Raw genomic sequence first — 15573 nt, 5'->3', positions numbered from 1 at the left:
TTAAGATAAATTACAGGACAAAAATTGGAAAAGATGGGAAGGATTTGCTGAAATAGCTAACCGAACTAGAATACAAAAAAGAGAGGTGTGAGGAGGTCAAGGAAACAAGCTAATGAAAGATAAGTTATGGGAAGAGTTGCTGTGTTTTTTTAATTGTTTGTATTTTTCTGTTCTTCTCTTTTTCCTTTCCCCCCCCTTTTCTTTTTTACTTATTGTGACGTGTTGACTTGCTATGGTGTTTTTACTTTTGTTTTTTGTAGCTCTTAAAACTTTAATAAATATTATTTAAAAATAAAAATGAAAAATGAACATCTCTAGTGGGAAAAAGCAATGGGATGCTTCGAGTTATGGAATCTCTACACATCAGATCAATACTTACTGCACTAAGAAGATCCTACCTTCTGTGTCATCTTCAGTTCCTGCTTTGTGGTCTGGAGCTGGTTGCGAAACTCAGACACTTTGAAGTTGGCTGCTGTTAACTTTTCTTGCAAGGCTTTCATCTCTGGGCTCTCGAGATTCAAGAGAAAGAGGTGTTTTTCGATTAGTACAGATAAAGAACAAATGGCACGTTACAAGGCATTGTTTATTTATTTACAGTCGGACCTCGGATCCCGAATGCCTTGCGAATTGAACGTTTTGGCTGCCAAACGCCTCAAACCCGGAAGTGAGTGTTCCGGTTTGCAAACATTCTTTGGAACCCGAACGTCTGACATGGCTTCTTGTTGGCTGCAGGAGTTTCCTGCTGCCAATCGGAAGCCGCGCCTTGGTTTCCAAATGTTTTCGGAAGTTGAATGGACTTCTGGAACAGGATTCCATTTGACTTCTGAGGTGCCACTGTATTTACATTTAAACACCACCAATTATCTGAAGATTCACCATTAGAGGTGATGGACTCTCCCTCCTTGGAGGTTTTCAAGCAGAGGTTGGATAGCCATCAGTCACGGATGCTTTAGCTGAGATTCCTGCATTGCAGGGGGCTGGACTATTCCAACTCTAAGATTCTACGATTCTATCTCAGGGCAGTTCACAAGATAAAAACACAAAATTAAAAGTTAAAACAGGAAGTTAGATTGGCTTCAACCAGAGCCAGGGCCTTTTCAACACTGGCTCCGGCCTGGTGGACCGCTCTGTCACAAGAGACCAGGGCCCTGCGGGATCTGATTTCTTTCCTCAGGGCCTGTAAGACAGAGTTGTTCCGCCTGGCCTTTTGCTTCGAGCCAATTTGATTCCCTCCCCCTCTTTCTTTTTCCTTTCTCTTCCTGTGATGAGGCTGCATTTTAATATTTTAATGTTTCAATGTTTTAATGATGTATTTTAATCTTGTTTTTAAGTTGTATTTTTATTATTATTGCTTGTTAGCCGCCCTGAGCCCAGCCTTGGCTGGGGAGGGCGGGGTATAAGTAAAAATTATTATTATTATTATTATTATTATTATTATTATTATTATTAACACTGCTTCCCACAAGCATATTTGAAAGGCAGTAGGATATTCATCAGCCAAAGGCCTGGCTGAAGAGGAATGTTATCAGAGCTCAAGGTCACATTCCAGCGGGGGGGGGGGAGGGACGCTCAAGGAGGGTGGGAAGTAAAGTCAGTGAGGGGTGGGGCTTGGAAGAAGGGGGTGTGGTCTGGGGAAAATCCGAAAGGAAGATGCTCTACCATTGAAACGCCTAGATTAGATTAGGGTTACCAGACATCCCTAGTTCCCGGGGACAGTCCCTGGATTTGTAAATCTGTCCCCGGTCAAATTCCGTCCCTGGAATGTCCCCAGATTTGCAAATGTGTCCCCTGGAAACGTGGAAGTGGCAGCCTCAGCAGCCCAGAGCCAGCCTAGTAGTGCAGTTGGCTCTGCCTGGCTTCAGGGGTTGCTCACTTTAAAAAAAACAAACAAAAAAACTGCACATTTATGTTTCACAGGGTGCGAAAGAAGGGCTTTGAACCTTTATACAATATGTATGTGTGCTTGTGACAGCAGCCACGAAATTAAAAGACACCTGCTTCTTGGGAGAAAGGCGATGGCAAACCTAGACAGCATCTTAAAATGCAGAGACATCACCTTGCCAACAAAGGTCCGTATAGTTAAAGCTATGGTTTTCCCAGTAGTGATGTATGGAAGTGAGAGCTGGACCTTAAAGAAGGCTGATTGCCGGAGAATGGATGCTTTTGAATTCTGGTGCTGGAGGAGACTCTTGAGAGTCCCATGGACTGCAAGAAGATCAAACCTCTCCATTCTGAAGGAAATCAGCCCTGAGTGCTCACTGGAAGGACAGATCCTGAAGCTGAGGCTCCAAGACTTTGGCCACCTCCTGAGAAGAGAAGACTCCCTGGAAAAGACCCTGATGTTGGGAAAGATGGAGGGCACAAGGAGAAGGGGACGACAGAGGACGAGATGGTGGGACAGTGTTCTCGAAGCTACAAACATGAGTTTGACCAAACTGCGGGAGGCCGTGGAAGACGGGAGTGCCTGGCGTGCTCTGGTCCAGGGGGTCACAAAGAGTCAGACACGACTAAATGACTAAACAACAACAAAAAATGTGTGCTTGTGTCTTTTGCCTCACCATTCCCCACTACTGACTCCCTGTTGCTACTCAGCTTCCAAAAAAAGAAAAAGAGTGTCCCTGGATTCATTGAAAAAAATCTGGTAACCATACATTAGATTCCCCATTCCTGCTTTAAAGGCCTTATCGTTATTACGTTGAGAACACAGAGTGATTCATTCTTACCAGAGGCACTTCTGTTGCCTTACGAGAAGAATGACTGTCTTTCTCCTCAAGTGACTGGGGCTTGAGAGCTGACATTTGTAACTAGAATATATACACACACAAATATACACACAATTAGATAAATGCCAGATTTACAGTGCAACTACAAAGCAGATCAAGGAGAAAAGTTACAAGGTAGGTAATAATAATAATAATAATTTTTATTTATACCCCGCCCTTCCCGGTTCAAAAACCGGGCTCAGGGCGGCTAACAACAAATTTAAAACACTTAATTGTAAAAGCAGCATAAAATACGGTATAAATACATGAATAACAATAAAATTCAAAGTTCAGAAATCAATTTGGAGGAAATCCATCTAATAAGCATTAGATAGTCACCAGGGCTAGCTGGCTGAATTAGTCCTACTTGGGCCAGCGAGGAGGCCAGGGGATAATTAGCTGTGGGGTCTCGGAGAGGGTGATCTTCATAAAAGGGGAGGGGGAGGAAAGAGAAGGGAGAAAAAAGATCAGGCTGGATTCAAATTAAAGGCCAGGTGGAATAGCTCTGTCTTACAGGCCGGACGGAAGGTGGTTAAATCCTGAAAGGCCCTAGTCTCATGGGAGGGAGCATTCCACCAGGTTGGAGCCATCACTGAGAAGGCCCTGGCCCTGGTGAAGAATAGTCTGACTTCCTTAGGACCCGGGACTTCTAAACTATGGTTATTCATGGACCTTAAGTTCTTCTGTGGGGCTGACCAGGGGAGGCGATCCTGTAAATAGGTATCCGTGTTGGTCTGCCATAGTTGAAACAAAATAAAAAAATTCCTTCAAGTAGCACCTTAGTGACCAACTACGTTTGTTATTGGTATGAGCTTATGGTCTTAAGTACATCATATTAAGTCCTCACCAGATATAGTACTGCGCTTTGTTTTGTATTTTTATTGTCTCTGTTGTATTGATTTGTTTGAGTTATTCACTAAAACCTTTTTTTTAAAAAGGAGAATGGAATGCCACAAAGACAGAGGCTCAAAGTTGAGGTATTTCACCAGGGAGGCAATAGGAAACAAGTTAGCAGCAAAGGGGATCAAAATGAAACCATGGGCAAGATCCTAGCTGCCTGCTGAGTGAGGAGACGCAGAGGAGACGAGGCAATGGCATATGTACTAAGGTCCAGCTCCAAGGGCTTTCTGGCGGTTCCCTCGCTGTGAGAAGCCAAGTTACAGGGAACCAGGCAGAGGGCCTTCTCAGTGGTGGCACCCGCCCTGTGGAACGCCCTCCCACTAGATGTCAAAGAGAAAAACAACTACCAGACTTTTAGAAGACATCTGAAGGCAGCCCTGTTTAGGGAAACTTTTAATGTTTAACAGACCACTGTATTTCAATACTTTGTTGGAAGCTGCCCAGAGTGGCTGGGGAAACCCAGCCAGATGGGTGGGGTATAAATAATAAATTATTACAGTGGTACCTCTGGTTACGTACTTAATTTGTTCCGGAGGTCCGTACTTAACCTGTTCTTAACCTGAAGCACCACTTTAGCTAATGGGGCCTCCTGCTGCTGCCGCGCCGCCAGAGCACAATTTCTGTTCTCATCCTGAAGCAAAGTTCTTAACCTGAAGCACTATTTCTGGGTTTGCGGAGTCTGTAACCTGAAGCGTATGTAACCTGAAGCGTATGTAACCCGATGTACCACTGTATTATTATTATTATTATTATTATTATTATTATTATCCTTCTCAGCAGAAACAGAGGCCTCACCTCTTTTTCCAGCTCCTTGATTCTGTTGTTCAGCTGCTTCACTTTGGTTTTCTCCTTCTCAACCTCCGCAGTCATGTGCCGGTTCTGCTTCGCCAATTCCACTATTTTTGTGGCCGCCACGTCTCCCGGGACGCCCGAGGTCCCTACGGAAAGAAGCAGCGACAGTGGGCGATGCAATGGCCTTGGAGGCCAGATCCGCTAGCCTTGTGGATCCTGCTGCCTGAGGCGGTCACCTCACTTTGCCTCATGGGCCCTGATAGAAGGCGAGGGAGTCTGCAAATAGATCACACAGACAATGGCAGGTGTATGCAAAGCATCTCCATTTACCCAGCAGCGCCAGCCTCTCTTCCTCAATCTTCTTGTGCAGCTGCTTGATTTCAAAGTCTCGCTCCTTGAGCACTTTGTGCAGCCTGCCGTTTTCATCTACAGTCTCTCGAAGCTGCTGCTGGAGCTGGTCATTTTCATTTTCAAGTAACCTGGGGGGGGGGGGGGGGAGAGAAAATACAGAACAGCTATTGGGGGAGATAGGAAGCCCAGAGCACTTGTTCTTTAGATGTCCCTTTTATGAAGAGGCACGTAGTGAGACCATTGATCCCCTGCTGGTGAGGCTCGCTGACCTCCCGGAAAAGCAAAAATGTGACCTTTTCCTGTTTGACCGCCTCTCCCGGTATGCCCTGCGGAGGACCTTAAGGTCTATACAGGGGCGCCGACTTATAAAAAATATTGGGGGGGCCCATACCGGGGTCCTGCCCCGGGAAGTTTTCTAAATTTTAGATGAAAATTAGTGAGTTTTAAAGTTTTTTAAAAGTATTTTAGAGTCATATGATCAACATTAGAACCCCGAAAACTCGACTCTCTATAACTCCACACTCCGGGAAACTCGACAAGCCTGAAACACTTTTTGGCTTTGAAAAAAGAAACAAAAACATAAACACGCACGGTATTTTCGTAAAAAGCTAATTTAATTTACAGTAACAGTTATGCTTATAGACTATTACAGAGCAGTGAATATATAGCTCTGAAAAGACTGAAATGATATTTAAATAAATTCTAAACTATCATTAAAAGAATAAAACATAAAATATTGCTGTCGCACAGTAATAGCACTTTGATTAATAAGTGAAATAGCTAATTTAAGCTTACTTTGAATAAGGCTGAGGGTTCATTAAATAAAAATAATATCTCAAAGTTAATGCTTTAATACAGTTAATAAAGTTAATACAGTATGCCTAATACTGTATGTAAATACTGTAATACTGTATGTAAATAACGGGCTTTAATTGGGTCTTACACCCTAAAAATATTTAAGTATTTGAAAATAACTAATACAGTACTATAGTAATATAGAAATACAGTACTAAACTAGTACTAATATTTCAAAACTGAAAATTTAACATTCTGTGTGTATTTAATTCTCTATTTTATAAAGATTTTTAATATCTGACAGTGAGTTTGGAGTAGCCCAATGCAAAAATCCTGAGGATCCATGTGGATCCATGCTTTGTAACCACGTTTTTGCACCACTGTGACCCTAGGCAACAGTGGGTGCGTGATTTTTTTGGTGCAAGATGTAGCCATGGACATGCTGTGTGATCTGATGGTGAATTTGGGGTGACCCAGTGCAAAGATCCTGAGGATCCATGTGGATCCGTGCTTTGTAACCACGTTTTTGCACCACTGTGATCCTAGGCAACAGTGGGTGCGTGATTTTTTTGGTGCAAGATGTAGCCATGGACATGCTATGTGATCTGATGGTGAATTTGGGGTGACCCAATGCAAAAATCCTGAGGATCCATGTGGATCCGTGCTTTGTAACCACGTTTTTGCACCATTGTGGCCCCAGGCCACAGTGGGTGCGTGATTTTTTTGGTGCAAGATGTAGCCATGGACATGCTATGTTATCTGATGGTGAATTTGGGGTGACCCAGTGCAAAGATCCTGTGGATCAATGCTTTGTAACCACGTTTTTGCACCATTGCAGCCCCAGGCAACAGTGGGTGCGTGATTTTTTTGGTACAGACTGTAGCCATGGACATGTAATGTGATCTGATGGTGAATTTGGGGTGACCCAATGCAAAAATCCTGAGGATCCATGTGGATCCGTGCTTTGTCACCACGTTTTAAATGGGGAGGGAAGGAAAAACACAGAAGGGACAAGAAGCACAAGAGGGGTGTGCGGAGAAGCAGCTGGCTAAGAATGCAGGGGAGGAGTTTAACGGGGTGGGGGGGGAGGAAAGGAAGGCAAAAGTCCCCCCCCCCAAGCCAGCCCTCTCTCTCTCTCTCTCTCCCACCTACAGATAGGTAGCCGTGTTGGTCTGCCATAGTCAAAACAAAAAAATTTTTCCTTCCAGTAGCACCTGCATGTTTTTCGGCTGCCTGCGAGTTCCTAGAGCACGGAGAGGAGGAGGTGGTGGGCTGGAGCCTGCACACAGTGTGACTAGGAAAGAATTAGAAGGAAGGACTCGATCCTTTCCTTAACCCTCTGCTTGCCAGGAGGGCAGGGGATTCCCTGCTCTTTGTTGAGTTTGAGCAAACGCAGCAACAGATGCGGGTGGGCAGTAAGACCCTGAGGCAGAATGCAGGAAAGCAGCAGCTTCTGCCTTCCCTCCGCCCGCCCGCCTGATCTTATTTTTGCCTGATTTTTGCCTATTTTTGCCCCTGCGCTCTGGCGAGTCAGCTCCAGGGACCACACATTCGCTCAATAACACGCACAGACATTTCCCCTTACTTTTTAGGAGAAAAAATCTGTGTGTTATAGCGCGAAGTTTACGGTAATAATTTTCTTAAATTATTGGGGGGGCTGAGCCCCCCCAAACGAATTTTTGAGGGGGCTCGGGCCCCCTCAGGCCCCATGGAGTCGGCACCTATGGGTCTATAAATAGCAACACCCTAGAGGTCCCGGGCCCTAAGGAAGTCAGATTAGCCTCAACCAGAGCCAGGGCCTTTTCAGTGATGGCTCCGGTCTGGTGGAACGTTCTGTCTCATGAGACCAGGGCCCTGCAGGATCTGATTTCTTTCCACAGGGCCTGTAAGACAGAGTTGTTCCGCCTGGCCTTTGACTTAGAATCAGTTTGATTCCCTCCCCCTCTTTCTTTTTCCTTTCTCCTCCTGTGAATTAGCTGCATCCTAATGTATTTTAATCTTGTTTTTTAAATTGTATTTTAATCTTGTTTTTTAAATTGTATTTTAATCAACTTGTTTTTATTATTGGTTGTTAGCCGCCCTGAGCTTGGTCTTGGCTGGGGAGGGCGGGGTATAAATCAAATTTATTATTATTAGGCAAAGATTGTAAAACAACCCGGATGGTCGCCAGATTCTGTGTACAGATCTGCAGGCACAGACCGTCCCCCGACCCAAACTAGTTTGTTAAGAAAATCCCCAAACTTGGTTCCAGGAGTGACTCTGGGTCATCTCTCTGTGGCAGCTTATCTTAAAGTTTTAAGTGTCAATACGCTGATCGCATTTATAAATTGTAAATTTAGTGATGGACTTTTTGGAGCTGGCCGACACGACCAGAAGAATCCGTGAGGAGACACAAGAGGACTGGAATAAATTTAAAGAATATTTAACTAAATATTGTAATATAAGATAAAGAGAAATTTCTTGGAAGTAATAAATAGGCTTATGGGTAGATTAAGGATTAGAATATTAATAAAGGAGAAAAGGTTAGTAAATGAAAGAAGTTAATACTATTAGAAATACGAATTAGCATAACTGCTAAACAGGTGATATAATGAAATTCAGTTTGAGGGGATTTGAGGAAGTCAGTTATCAATGTAATGAAATTAGGGATTGGAAGTAGTACAGTAATTCTTTTTTTATGTCTTTTTATTTGTTTTTGTCTTTTGTAATGTTTTTCTTTTTTTCTTGTTTCTTTTTCCTGTGATAAATGTGAAAACCAATAATTTTTTTTTGGAAAAAATATATAAATTTTATTGTTGTACATTGTTTTAAATGTGTGTTTTCCTTCTGGGATTGTACCCCCAAGTGTGTTTTATAAGCTGGTCTCTGACCGTAAGAAATTATCTATCTATCTATCTATCTATCTATCTATCTATCTATCACAGCTATAAATTATGTCCCAGACAGGGAACAACACTTGAGAAAAGGCAGGAAGCAGAACTGGTGAGTTGGTGTGGTCTGGGAAAAGTCCCAAGGCTGGATAGAGCAGCCTGGAGGGAAAGCTCTGATTCCCAGTCCTGGGGCTCCCTGCTCTAGCTCCACAGCAAAGAGATAGGAAGGTCAGCTCAAGAGGTTTAAGGTACAGGGATAGTCTGGGAAGCTGGAGGTTCCCCATTCTATCTGTTTCAACCCCATGCATCCCTTCTTCTGCAAGCTGAGTTGCACCCAAACGTCCAGCGCATCCATCTGAAGGCAGCCCTGTTTAGGGAAGTTTTTAATATGTAATGCTGTACTGTTTTTAACACTGATTGGGAGCCGCCCAGAGTGGCTGGGGAAACTCAGCCAGATGGGCAGGGTATAAATAATAAATTATTATTATTATTATTATTATTATTATTATTATTATTAGACATTTCCTGGTGAATAAGCCTGGGTTACCTCTATACCTATACAAAGGTCCGTATAGTAAAAGCTCTGGTTTTCCCAGTAGTGATGTATGGGAGTGAGAGCTGGACCATAAAGAAGGCCGATCGCCAAAGAATGGATGCTTTTGAATTCTGGTGCTGGAGGAGACTCTTGAGAGTCCCATGGACTGCAAGAAGATCAAACCTCTCCATTCTGAAGGAAATCAGCCCTGAGTGCTCACTGGAAGGACAGATCCTGAAGCTCCAAGACTTTGGCCACCTCATGAGAAGAGAAGACTCCCTGGAGAAGACCCTGATGTTGGGAAAGATGGAGGGCACAAGGAGAAGGGACGACAGAGGACGAGATGGTGGGACAGTGTTCTCGAAGCTACCAGCATGAGTTTGACCAAACTGCGGTAGGCAGTGGAAGACAGGAGTGCCTGGCGTGCTCTGGTCCAGGGGGTCATAAAGAGTCGGACATGACTAAACGACTAAACAACAACAACACCTCTATACCTTTTGCTGATGTCCTCCTTAGACATCTCACTGCCCACGGTGTATAAGCCGAGATCATCTTGAACCCCAAAGGCTCCCTCTTGGCTGCCCTTTTCGCTTTGTTTCACGCTCTGTTGTTGTTTTTCTTTCCTCTTCTCCATCAGGTTCTGCATCCTCTTCTGCTGCTGTTCCTGGAGAGCCTTAAGCTGCATTCTTAAATTTTCGTTCACTTCCTCATCCGGCTCCATTATTCACTCTTGAAAGGAAAACAAAGAGAGAAAATACAGAATCAGAATGCTCTCAAGAACGCACCCAAAACAGCTAATAATAATAATAATAATAATAATAATAATTTATTATTTATACCCCGCCACCTGGTTGGGCTTCCCCAGCTACTCTGGGCGGCTTCCCAAAAAATATTAAAATACTGTAATACATCAAACATTAAAAGCTTCCCTAAACAGGGCTGCCTTCAGATGTCTTCTAAAAGTCTGATAGTTGTTCTCTTTGACAACTGGTGGGAGGGCGTTTCACAGGGCAGGCGCCACCACCAAGAAGGCCTTCTCCCTGGTTCCCAGTAACTTGGCTTCTCGCAATGAGGGAACCGCCAGAAGGCCCTCGGAGCTGGACCTCAGTGTCCGGGCAGAACGATGGGGGTGGAGGCACTCCTTCAGGTATACTGGGCCGAGGCCATTTAGGGCTTTCAAGGTCAGCACCGACACTTTGAATTGTGCTCAGAAACATACTGGGAGCCAATGCAGATCTCTCAAGACCGGTGTTACATGGTCCTGGCGGCTGCTCCCAGTCCCCAGTCTAGCTGCCGCATTCTGGATTAGTTGTAGTTTCCAGGTCACCTTCAAAGGTAGCCCCACGTAGAGCGCATTGCAGTAGTCCAAGCGGGAGATAACCAGAGCATGCACGACTCTGGCGAGACAGTCTGCGCACAGGGAGGGTCTCATCCTGCGTACCAGATGGAGCTGGTAAACAGCTGCCCTGGACACAGATTTGACCTGTGCCTCCATGGACAGCTGTGAGTCCAAAATGACTCCCAGGCTGTGCACCTGGTCCTTCAGCTCTCTCCATAACCACCGTGCCCCCTCTGAATGCCCTTCTTATTGTACATTCATGATGAATTGCGTTCATGGTGGTATCAGGGGGGTTATACACAATTGCATTTTCAATAATATTTGTGCCTGCAAAGTTTTTTGGGGTGGATATATTGTTTCATTTCCAATTAGCACATGTCTTTGTTTCTACACAATGTCACACAACATCCTGCTGAACTTCTGTAACTTTTTATAATGCTAATGTTTCAGTTTATTTTTTTGTCCCACTTTTGTTGCCCAATAGTGCAAGAATAACCCTCCAGATGGAAATAATGCAATAAACTGGGGAAGCATCACACAACAGCTAATAAAACAAAATACTGGTGGACTTAATATTTCCTATTTGCACAGTAATTCATTTTGCTACAGTAGATAGCTATTATTATTATTATTATTATTATTATTATTATTATTATACCCCACCCTCCCTGACCAGAGCCAGGCTCAGGGCGGCTAACACCAGTAAAATTACAATAGAAACATAATAAAAACAAACAGCAACCAATTTATAAAAATACGGATTAAAATACAATTTAAAATGCAGCCTCATTTTAATAGTAGCTCATAGATCAAAACTGTAAGGGGAGGGAAACATAAGGGTCAGACTGAGTCCAAACCAAAGGCCAGGCAGAACAGCTCTGTCTTGCAGGCCCTGCGGAAATATATTATTATTATTATTATTATTATTATTATTATTATTATTATTATTGTTTGTGCCCACTGTGAGGGGAAACCTCCTGCACCACTCTAAATCTAGTGCTGGCAGGATGAAGATGAAGGCATGGACCCTGACTCTCTTCTGCCATCTGCATCCTTACATTCACACATGCATGCCTGTTCTTATTCAGGGGTTTCACTTCTGAGAGAAGGCAACTGAAGCCTAGAGAACTCGAAGGTGTCATGTTTGTGTCTCGCACACGTCTAATAACTTTTAGAAGACATCTGAAGGCAGCCCTGTTTAGGGAAGCTTATAATGTTTAATAGACTATTGTATTTTAATATTCTGTTGAAAGCCGCCCAGAGTGGCTGGGGAAACCCAGCCAGATGGGCGGAGTATAAATATAATAATAATAATAATAATAATAATAATAATAATAATGAAATGCCACACCCACCCACTGATGCCTTAGGCGGGGGGGGGGGGGATAAGGCTTTATCCCTGGTAAAAGTGAACCAGCTTTGAGGCCAGCAAATATGTAATTCCCCCTTCCTGTAACTTTATTTATATGTTCCCAATAGGAGGAGGGAGAATTCAAATGGGGAGGGGAAGAAACAGGCATAGCTCCCTGGGCACCATGAGCCTTTTCTTTTCTTTTTAACCATGTTTATCAATTTTGAACAACAAGCATTCACAGAATTAGTCCCCGCCCCCCATCCCACCCTTACAAAATTTAAACACAGTCTATCAACACACACAGATAAAGTTAAGGCCACTTTAAATCACATGTAAAAGTGTATCAAGCTGTAAGATTTTGGGCAGTTTATAAGCATGCTTCCTCCCCCCCTTTTTTTGAGGCATATGAAATAAAATTAAGCCACGTATTTACTAAATAACTAAATAAATTTTTATTTATACCCCGCCCTTCCCGGTTCAGAAAACCGGGCTCAGGGCGGCTAACAACAAATTCAAAACACTTAACTGGTGCAACAAAAAAACAGCATAAAATACAGTATAAAACGTGTCACTGAGCTGCTTCAGTTACCTTCCCTTGTGGGTTTTCTCCTCCATTAAGATCAGGTTCCCATTCAGAAGTTCAAAGAGATTTAATAATAATAATAATGATAATTTTTATTTATACCCTGTCCTCCCCAGCCAAGGCCGGGCTCAGGGCGGCTAACAAGCAATGATAAAAACAAGTTGAATGAATACAACTTAAAAACAAGATTAAAATACAACATTAAAATATTGAAACATTAAAATATTAATATTTGTGTCCCTTTATGGCATAGCTGTCAACTTTTCCCTTTTCTTGCGAGGAATCCTATTGGGAATAAGGGAATTTCCTTTTTTTAAAAAAGGGAAACATTGACAGCTATGCATTATGCCTTTTCTTAATTTTTATTTTTTGGAGGGGGTGTCATAGACATTTGTTGGGTGGGGCAGAAGAGCATCTCTCTCTCTCTCTCTCTCTCTCTCTCTCTCTCTCTCTCTCTCTCCTTCCCCCCCTTTATTAGTATCATGCATTTGTAAATTGGAGGGGCACCCAAAGTCATCTAGTCCACCCCCCTTGCGAAGCAGGAGTCTACCGTCGCTAGGAGGCTGCCAGGCTCCCCGGGCAATTTCCACACACACACACCCCGGCCAGCCCTCACCTCTCTCCGGTCCTAGGCCGGTCCTGGGGGGCAGAGGAAAGCTACGCGAGTCCCGGGCCTGGAAGGCGGCAGGGCCGGACTAGGCCGCAAGCCCGCCCTCGGAGTCCCAGAGCGGGACGCGGTTGCCTCGGCAACCGTTGCCATGGCAGCATCCTCTGGGCTCCGCTCAGGGAGAAAGGATGCGAAGGCCGAGCGATGCAGCGGCGCGCAGTTTAACCCTTTAAAAAACGTCAAATTCTAAATAAAAAACGTCGAAATTCTAAATAAAAAACGAGGGGTGCCAAAAAGTGGAACGTTACTCGGGGATTCTAAAGAGATAACACAATTTAGTTTCGCTTGGGAAGCAAAATCTGTGTAAAATGGCACAGAAATACTTTTTAAACATTGCCAAGATGTTTTAAAATGGCACAGAAATACTTTTAAAACATTGCCAACAATCAATTGCCAAGTACCAAGGCATTCCAAAAAGTCTGGAGATCACACGTTTCAAAATGATAATTGTTACTACCTTTTTATATTTATTTAAAAGTTTTGAATGAGTGAAACATCAAATGGAAAATGTATAAATGCTATGATATAAAAAATTAACTTTGAAAAGCATGAGGCGGGAGGGAGGGAAGTCGACAGGCTCATACGAGGAAATGAAGCAAAGGGGACAATAAGGATGTGTTTAACGATTATAAAATGGAAATCTAATAAAAAATAAATAAAAAACGAGGGGTGCCCAAAAGTTGCAACGCTGCTCGGGGATTCTAAAGAGATAACACAATTTAGTTTCGCTTGGGAAGCGAAATGTGTGTGTAAAATGGCACAGAAATACTTTTAAAAAATCAATTGCCAAATACCAACGCATCCCAAGAAGAATGGAGATCACACGTTTCGAAAGAAATCTTAATCAGAGCAGGCTTCGCTTTTCTATCCAAGAATAAAAAAAGGTTTTATAAAAAAGCAAATAAATAAATAAATGGGGGAAATGCAGAGAATACTTCACAAAACCGTGCCCTAAAATACACACCTGGACTTGTTTCGATTAACGTCTGCAGGAGACTTGGTGGATATTTAAGTTATAATTGGAAAAAAATCTTAATTATTATTAGGAAACAGTTTATAAGGAGTAAATGAGGAGGCCAGATAAAGGATAAAAGGAAGTCTTTTATTTGGTTGTTTGTATTGTTAGGTTCACTGTATGTTATGTTCACGTTTAATGAGGGTGGATTTGTGTATGGGGTGTTTATGTTATGTTGTAAATAAAATTCCAATAAAAATTTTAAAAAGAAAGAAAAAAGACTGCAGTAAATTTATACAATATTTGAAGGGCCATTGTAAGCAATTGACAACGCTTACAGGGTTGTCAGAAGACTTGTAATGATAATTCTTACTACCTTTTTATATTTATTTAAAAGTTGTGATATTTTGAAGGAGTGAAACGTCAAATGGAAAATGTATAAATGCTATGATGTAAAAAATTAACTTTGAAAACCATGAGGCGGGAGGGAGGGAAGTCGACAGGGAAGTCATACGAGGAAACGAAGTAAAGGGGACAATAAGGATGTGTTTAATTATTATAAAATGGAAATCTAATAAAAAATATTATAATAAATAAATAAAAACAATTCCCAAGTAGTTGCGGCTATATTAGTGATATTGTCTCTTATTACTCATTATCATTATTATTTAGCATTACCTGACATTTTCAGGTGAAGTCTTCGGTTTTCCAAGAGCATTTGTGCACTTTTTGGGAGTCTCCCCTGCCCCCCTCTAAATGTTGTCCAATGGCATATTTGCATTCCTCACACCCCAAAACTTATTTTTAAGACCCCTCACTGAAGGAATTTGCAAAATTAAGTTTTGCCCCTTAAAATGACAGGCCATAGTGAAGGAGGGTTTTCGTGGTGGCGGGAACCTTTGCACAGGAGGAAAACTGAGGCTAGGATGTTGGAGGGGGCATTGCTGTTGTTGCTCTTATATTATTATTTATTAAATTTGGATATCGCCCTTCATTCATGGATCTGTGGGCAATTCACAGCATAAAATCTAGAAGTACATAATAAAAACATTAACAACAAAAACCCTTTTTCGTACCTTTATTTTAGAACTTGTGATTTATGTAGAAATTGCTCTGTTTGGTTGCATTTTAATATTTTATTTCCTGTTTATAACTACTTTTGTTATCTTGTGGTTAGGTTTTCTCCCTATCGTAAGCTGCCTTGAGCATGGCTTCAGCTGTGGAAAGGCAATATACAAATGTATGTATGCATGAAAATGGAGGATTAATTGAAGTACTACGGTTGAAGCTGTTTGCAAATACTTATTTTTATTTCATAAAATTTATACACTGCTGACGGGGGGGGGGGGGGACAACAACCCCTGTTATCACTATTAGCTGTCTGCACACACTCCTGGTTTTATCACCTCAAAATGGATGATGCAGTGTCAGTGAAAGTTAGGAAAAGAGCCACCAAAATAATCAAGGGACTGGAGTGACTCCCCTGGAAATAAAGATTGCTTTGGGGATTATTAGTTTCGAGAAAAGGCAAGTAAGAGGAAACATGAAATAAATTTATAAAATTATGCATAACATGGAGAGAATGGGTAGAGACACAGCCCTCTCAGCCCTTATTTTGCAATAGAATGTAGTCGTCAGGAATACTTGCGAGTAGGACCCAGGAGACTAGG

At 42.5% G+C, this 15573-nt stretch overlaps 2 protein-coding genes across 5 annotated transcripts in view; one reads left to right on the top strand and one right to left on the bottom strand.

Moving 5' to 3' along the window:
• The window catches only part of CCDC13 (coiled-coil domain containing 13), a 34899-nt gene extending 21879 nt beyond the window's left edge, over positions 1 to 13020 (bottom strand). For 3 of the 4 annotated variants that reach the window (XR_014556483.1, XM_083704094.1, XM_083704095.1), the window contains exons 1-5: positions 9500 to 9742; positions 4785 to 4933; positions 4458 to 4600; positions 2724 to 2804; positions 399 to 509 (exon numbers count right to left, since the gene is read on the bottom strand). Coding sequence is in view for 3 of the 4 variants with exons in the window: in XM_083704094.1 (XP_083560220.1) it covers positions 399 to 509; positions 2724 to 2804; positions 4458 to 4600; positions 4785 to 4933; positions 9500 to 9726 (711 nt within the window). In the remaining variant the exon portion in view is untranslated. Of the gene's footprint in view, positions 1 to 398; positions 510 to 2723; positions 2805 to 4457; positions 4601 to 4784; positions 4934 to 9499; positions 9743 to 12897 lie in introns of those variants that run through there. The other variant, XM_083704093.1, reaches the window with a different exon arrangement.
• The window catches only part of BCDIN3D (BCDIN3 domain containing RNA methyltransferase), a 243403-nt gene that overhangs the window by 135810 nt on the left and 92020 nt on the right, over positions 1 to 15573 (top strand). The gene's annotated exons all lie outside the window — the stretch shown is intronic.

This window comes from Podarcis gaigeae, assembly GCF_964106915.1.
Source record: "Podarcis gaigeae genome assembly, chromosome: 12".
NCBI lineage: Eukaryota > Metazoa > Chordata > Lepidosauria > Squamata > Lacertidae > Podarcis > Podarcis gaigeae.
The sequence above is the reverse complement of the archived record's forward strand: the minus strand, read 5'-3'. Positions and strand labels throughout refer to the sequence as shown.